The 7,518-nt window shown below is 39.1% G+C and overlaps 1 protein-coding gene across 1 annotated transcript in view; it reads right to left on the bottom strand.

Annotated features, from left to right (window-relative positions):
- DIP2C (disco interacting protein 2 homolog C) overlaps nt 1-7,518 on the bottom strand; it is a 166,119-nt gene that overhangs the window by 94,492 nt on the left and 64,109 nt on the right. Inside the window, 1 exon segment of the mRNA XM_019471878.1 lies at nt 6,957-7,067. Within this exon segment, the coding sequence (XP_019327423.1) occupies nt 6,957-7,067 (111 nt within the window).

The following is a 7,518-nucleotide window of genomic DNA, read 5'->3' as shown; positions in this document are numbered from 1 at the left end:
AAGCTGAAAAGGCCTTGACTAGTGTAAGCACTGCTTAGCAACAACTAAAACATCGGTGTGTTCTCCACATTCTTCTCATCCTAAATCCAAAACACAGCACTGTACCAGCTACTAGGAAAAATTAACTCTATCCCAGCCGAAACCAGGACAGACAGGAAAGACAACTGAATAAACCATTTTATGAAGAGCTAGCTTTCACATGAATACAGCACACGGAAATGTTTCTGACTGAAGACTGGTAACCCCAATTACTGTGGACAGACATATGGCCCAATGTGGAATTAAAGGACTCTGTTCTTAAGTACTGATACAAGATTCACTGAAATTTAACATTCAAGTACTTGAAGTTTTAAGCTTGACTTTTACACATGAGCCCAGGACAGTTCCAGCTCAAATGTGCATTAATCTAAGTAGAAAAACTAGTGTAAGCACTGCTTAGCAACAACTAAAACATCGGTGTGTTCTCCACATTCTTCTCATCCTAAATCCAAAACACAGCACTGTACCAGCTACTAGGAAGAAAATTAACTCTATCCCAGCCGAAACCAGGACAGACAGGAAAAAGACTACTGACTTTAAAAGCATTGATTATTTCAGATTTTGGAGACAAGCTATCGGCATCCCTTTTGAGTAATGTAAAATGAATGTCTGCAATGCTGAAAACTGCTTTGTAAGTAGAAAAAAAAGAAACCAAATCATCTGCTGGTGGAAAAAAAAATCATCCTCCTCCCATAAATAAAATCACTCTCCTGCCGATAAAGGGAATATATTTTCAGGACACACTGTTTTGTCAGCAGTGTTATTTGCTATTTTGGTAATTTATGCTAATCTGCTACTTTGGCGACCCCCCACTTGTCACAAACATTTTATTTTGCTGAATTTTGTGGGGGTAGGAAAAACCTCAGGGATCCAGTGGAGACCAGGTGAAACAACCCAACCAACACAGTCCCAACCACACAGATGGAGAGAGACTTGCCAGCGATGCTCATTGTCAAATCCTCCACAATTCACAGTTTGAAATGATAATGCAGGTGGAAGGCAAAAGATAGAGCTGAGGTATTGTAGCATGAGGTTTGAGACCAATTGCTGACTTTGGAACTATCATTTTACATTTCTTGAAGGCACAGCAGTTGCTGAGGTACGAAAAATGAGGTCTGCATAGCTTTAGACTACGTCTGCACACACCTAGAGAGATCAATCTTTCAGATGAAGTGAGCCGGAAATCCTCTCTGCTGTAGGTAGTCATTCAAGGTTCTCTAAAGACTTTTATTAAAGGTTCCCTAAAGGTTTTCACCAGTACCTGGAGGCAAATTGTCTTCTTCCTGCTGCAGAGAGTGATAATTCATTGTCAGGATAAAAAAATCCCACGTGTGGTTGCATTTCAGCATGCTGTTAATGTCATTTCTATAATGCTTTGTGAGAGTATCTGTGTGAAGGAAAACAATTATGATCCTTTCTCCGTGAGTGAGAGTGCATGTCCTTATCTAATAAGGAAGGAAGGAAGAGACAGCCTGTACAAAAGGTTGGCCTGATAAAGGTTACTCCTGTCCACTTGCAAATCCCAGACTGCTTTCAAAATGAGAATTATGTGGCAAAGCATCGCAGACTGAACTAATCTTGTTTTCTATTACGATGCTTATTTGAGCTCCATTTGCCCTTACGCCATCAAAAATTTGCTGGTAAAGAACAAATAGGGCAACCATCAGCCATAAAGGCCAAGCATCACCACTTTTGAACCAAAAGTGAAAAGGAATCAGGGAAACCCTCAATTTTTAAAATAGGAATATCAAAGACTTTAATAAAAATTAAACACAAAGCAGATGCAATTTTCATAAGCAGCTTTAAGATGAAGAAATCAGCTGTCTCATCAGACAGAGCTTTGGTATCTAGCTATAATTTGCACATGAAATCTGCAACTATTAACAGTCTTAATGTCCAAAAGTCTTAATGAAAGCAAGACAACGGTTATTTTTGGCAGGGGACACTGCATGAAATGTGATATGGTCTCTAGGAAACTACCATTTCCTAAACATGAAAACATAAAAAGAAAATGTAGACTTTAAAGGATCTAAGATTCACTGTGGCCAACTGAGCAAAGACCTCTGCTCAGTGCCCAGCTGCCGAAGTGTATGAAGAGGGAAGGATGGGCACAGGGCTTACAGGGGTCCAGCGGTGTCCACCACGTGGGGCTGCGGGCACTTGTGTTCTTTGGAGGGACTGGAAGACTATGTCACCGAAAGGAAAATATACAACATTTTATGGATATTTTAAATCCAGTGGAGAAAGAGATGCATTGTCAACAGATGTTCAAAAATATGTAGAGCTCCAGTGTTTCTGGCACACTACAGCCCAACGATGACTAAAGCGGAGAGGAAACTAAGCTCATTTTATCTCAAGCCCTAAAACACCAGGAAAGGTGTCAAGGTGTATTTCCTTTGGAATACAATTCTGCCTTCAAATGGAAGACAAGACTGGGACAATTTCACTGTCTTTAAAGAGATATATCTCTCTGGCTACTGTTAAAGCTTTAATAACCTAATGTCTCAGGATTTAATAAAAAGAGCTCCTGAAAAACAGTTTTTACCCTGTATGGATCATCCTTTAAAAAAAAACAAGTGTCCTGGAGTGGGTATCTCCAGATTTCCTATGACAATACACAGGCACATTCTTCCAATCACGCTGCCAGAGCCAGAGTCTGGAAGAGCACAGAAATGCCTGCTGGAAGCACACATCGCATTAAATCTAACAGGCTAGGAAACAGTGTTTTGACTGAGAAACAGATTTTACATGCTTTCATGTCATACCCTGCTACAAATACTCACCGCCTATGATAAGGAGGCCATAAAGATCTATGTGGGATCGCTTTGTTCGTATGTCCACAGAATGTGATTGAGCATAACTATGAATGTGCTTGGAGGACAAAAATGTTATTTTAAGATTAAAACTGATTAGCTCCCCTGACTGTATCAGAGCAGAATAATAATAATAACTTTCCTGGTGGCCATCAAATGGAAAAAAACATTAACCTAAGAAATCTAAAGAAAAAGAAATCAAAAACATATTTTTAAATCTTTTCATAAGGGAAATAATAAATCGCTATTTGAACTAGAACTTGACATGTCGAAAATCCTGTATCATCTACTTTGATGGCACATTCTATGATATATAGTTTGCAATTCACATCATATCACACATACAATGAAACAATTTGTAATATTCCAGCTTCAGACAAGATTAACAAAAGTGGCAGCTCTGAAGGAAGAGATGTTGTCTAGAACATACTATTTGTTAATGTTTGGGAAACATAAAATATTTGGAAAGAGGGACACTATCCTGAAAGAACATAGCCCATAATCCAAGGGATGAGCATTAGTTATAAAAATTTTGGGGAGTGTTCATGAAATAGGCATTTCAGTGATATTAATGCAGGGAAAGAAGAAGAAATAAAACATGCTGTTTGTTCTATCGCTACAATGACTGTGGAATGCCTGACTGCTGCTTCTAGAATAAAGTTAGTTTTGATGTACTTAAAAAAAAGCCTGGGATTTCAGTTTTTAATTTTAGATCTGATTTCCCAAGTCTAAAGAGCCAAAACCATGCTGACATGAATGCCAATTTCCAGGTCTTTGCTGAACACCAGGAAGCATTCTGGGGATAAAACTAAACTGGAGAATGCTGCATGGTTGCTGGGTATTCAGGCAATCCATCCCAGATGCCATGTCAGACAGGTCTCCTGAAGTCCTTGGGGGAAGTATAAGTAATTCTAGGTATTCTGTCAACACAAAGGTGGGATAGAGAAGGAAAGAGCAAGGAGAGATGGACCCTCACCTAATAATGAACCGGAAAAAAACCCTGCCAAAATCTTAAAAAAGTAACAGTCACGCTACGAAGAAAAGGGAACACACACAAAATCTACAGGCTGGTAAAGCAAAAGCCTTTACTTCCATATGGATACAGATGTCTGCAGAGTAATATGTAAGCCAAAAGGCTATCTGGCTGCAAACTTTACTGCTCAATTTTAAACTGCCAGGCACAAAAAATTTGCACAGAGCTGTGAAAAACTCTTCTTTATGAAAATGCAGAACAGTATTAAAGCTGCCAGTGCAAATGTTTAATATTAAAAATCATAATATAAGTCCCTGAAATAGCTCATCCTGTATCAGCTTATTATTCTGTAATTCTGTATTAGCCTATAATATAATTATCAGTCTATTTGTTAGTTCACATCTATGTCTTCCAAAAAGCAAACCAAAAAATGCCCACTGCCAGAATGTACTGAAGCATGTAGAAAAGAGAACAAATAATGGGAAAGCATAGAAGAACAGTCTAGGCCATTGTGTGATGACAGGAATGATGTCTTCCCATGGATGCCAGAAGCAATCCACAGCCATTTGACCAAGCAGAGGTATTCCTTCTGGGACTACTCAGAACACAATTTTCATCTCATTGTTTCCACTCCAGTTCCCATTCCATATAAACAAATGCAAAAATGTTTGCAATAGTATATGCTGTGAGATTGCATTGTTTTATTTATAGATCATAGATCATGTTGCTTTTTTAACTGTACCACTGACATCTCTGTTATTGTTTTATTAATTTGATATTTAAACATTATGGAATGATCTTGGCAATCGTTAAGCAGTCTAAGTCTGTAGATATTCCTTTATATAAATATATATACATGCATATATATCCATATATACACACATATTTAAAAAAAAACAACACCCAAGAGGTTCAGCCAAATTAGGGTAAGTTAGTAATTTGACATAGAGTATTTACTTGGACAGCTGGGTTTGATACTTTACTGATGGATGTGATATCAGATGTTCTAAAATAAATCAAATATACAGCTATCCATGTACTTTAAAATGTCATTAAACCTCGGAAAATAGTAACAGGGAAAGCCATATTAGATTTTTTATCCCTCAAAGCCATGTTGCTTCTTTATTTTGTAGAATGAAAGCAGACCTATCCATGTGAGCACTCTGTATGATCTTAAAATGTACATAGTCTGCTCGCCTTTTTTTTGTTGATGCATTTAAAATCCCTGTTTTATATTGAAGTAATGCACCATGTTATGCAACCGCCTCAAACTATCTTAAGGTACTGCACTCACATGTGAAAGCATGGTGATAGCCTGACGCAAATGCACTGTATTTCTACTAAAATCATTATCCTCATTCTGTAGTCATGTCCACCTCTCAGTGCTCTCAAATATAGTATTTTACAAATAGCATAACCCTATTCCTCAAAGCAGGTAGACTAGTTGAGGTCCCATCCTCTCTCCTTGTGTGGCCTTTCTAGCTCACCTGCTCCTTTCCTCCAGTCTTAGCCAGTTAAACTGGGGCATCTCCTGTTTCCTCTTTCCCTCAGTTCCCAGTGTCCTTCCTTCTGCTCAGCTACTCTCACGTCTGCTCAGCTGGATCATGGCCTTTTGTTGTCTGACCCACTCACTCTACCCCATCTCTCTCTACTCCTTCACCAGCTCAGCAAACTGTCCCTTCCTCCAGCTACCAGCCCTTCTCTCCCTGCCAGCTTCTGGTTTCACCATGGCAAGGGCCCACCACAGATGTTGGCCAGGGCACATGTGAACATAATGGAGAAATTATGAGATTAACTCAGCTTCTCAGAGATGAGGAAGGTTCAAACACATTCAGTTAGGAAGGAATCTCCAGTTATTTTTAGCTGTTGAATTGCTATGTGAGATGTGCAAACTCAAAGCCTCTATGAAGGCTTAGAAAATTGTTTTCATGGCTTTTCATTTGAAAGGCAGGGTACCTGTCCATGACACAAAGATTTGAGCTTCTGCTCCAGGGCGCTGTGACACCAGAACATTTCAAAGAAAAGCCCTTGACAATTGAAAAATTGAAAATGTGAGCAAAGCAATACATTTCCCCAGCCCTTTCCTTGGAAACACCTCAAGGCTTCAGTCAACATTTTCCAAAAGAATTTCGTTTAAAAAAGAAAGCTTGTAAGGATTAAAGAACACACTTTGTGTGGACAATTCCAGACCAAAAAATTAAAGTAAGGCATTATTAGTGCTAGCTAATAAAAAAGGGATTTTATAAGGGGATATTTCGGAGAACCTTACAACAGGCATTGCGGCCAGCCATAGTAAAATTAAGGGGATATGACAAGAAGAACTTGTAATGAATAAATAAATTTTGCTGTATTTACAGCCTTCAAGGCACACATCCTCAGAAAAAAATGCAAGTTCAGCAGCATCAGTGTAAGCTTCCCAGCTGTGGTTCACCTACACCACTGAGTCCCTTCCCCTCATTGCCCCCAGGCATTCTTTCTGGTTGGAACTGCTGTATCTGTCTACTAACACTTCCCTAGGATACATGGTTGAATCTCTGAACCAACACTGGATGAGAAAGGCTTTTGATTATCAATGATCAGTTTTCTCTATGAATGTATGTTCTACGGCAAGAATTTCCAAACTTAATTTGTTCAAGTGCCACCCTTGGTGGAGATGACCGTGGTGACAGAAGCTTCAGGATACATATGCACATATAGACACAGGAGAAGGCATTTCCATAACTGCTTTGAAGTAGCATACACAGCACTAGTGGCTTTACAACATAGCTTGGGTTGCAGGGACAGGTGGAAAATCAGCAGTTGTTGCCAATGATTCTTTGTCAGTGGCTGACACCAGAATGCTTTGAGAGGATACAAAGACAATCCATCTAGGACTGGCAGAGCTGTTCTCTTGGAAAATTTTCCTCTCTTTTTCCAGACGGACCTGCATTTGTTGAAATTGCAAGCACATCTTGAGATTTTCCATCACAGAAAAGAAGGAACTATATATAACTCATCACACAGCACTATCTTTGTATCCTCAGATTCAGAGCTAGTTAACCACAAAAATGTACTCAAAAACTATGTTCAGTTGTGATTTGTTCTGACATAAGTTTTAAAATGCAGGATAGAAAAGAAATTCAGTTCCCTACCTTTCTTGTAAGTGGCACTTCAATAGGGACGGGGACAACTTCCGCAAGCAGGCAGCCATAAAATGCTACCATGAAAGCAGCAGGATCATTGTTAGGAAATACGAGTGTTACCTGAAAATAAGAGAGGTATGTTAAAAATGCTTTATCCCAGGTTTCAGATAACGATAATTGGAGTTTCCATGCTTCCTTTTGGAGAGAGATGATTACCGAAACATTTCTATGATAACTATTCAAATACCCAATGAAAGATGAATGAAGATCAGAAGGAATTTATTCTGATAGATATTCCTTTTGTGAACATTTTCACTTACGATGGACTTAAATATTTACATGCTGTGTTGTTTCCTACACTGACAACACCTTTAATCTCATTCTCAATTTACTGATTGCTTTTCAGTATTGGGGCCAGTTCTGTTTAATATCTTTATCAATGATCTGGATGAGGGGATTGAGTGCACCCTCAGTAAGTTTGCAGACGACACCAAGTTGGGCGGGAGCGTTGATCTGCTCGAGGTAGGAAGGCTCTACAGAGGGAACTGGATCGATGGGCTGAGGCCAACTG

Source organism: Aptenodytes forsteri, unplaced genomic scaffold (genome assembly GCF_000699145.1).
Source record: "Aptenodytes forsteri isolate BGI_AS27 unplaced genomic scaffold, ASM69914v1 Scaffold257, whole genome shotgun sequence".
Taxonomy (NCBI): domain Eukaryota; kingdom Metazoa; phylum Chordata; class Aves; order Sphenisciformes; family Spheniscidae; genus Aptenodytes; species Aptenodytes forsteri.
This window is presented reverse-complemented; position numbering and strand designations above follow the sequence as displayed.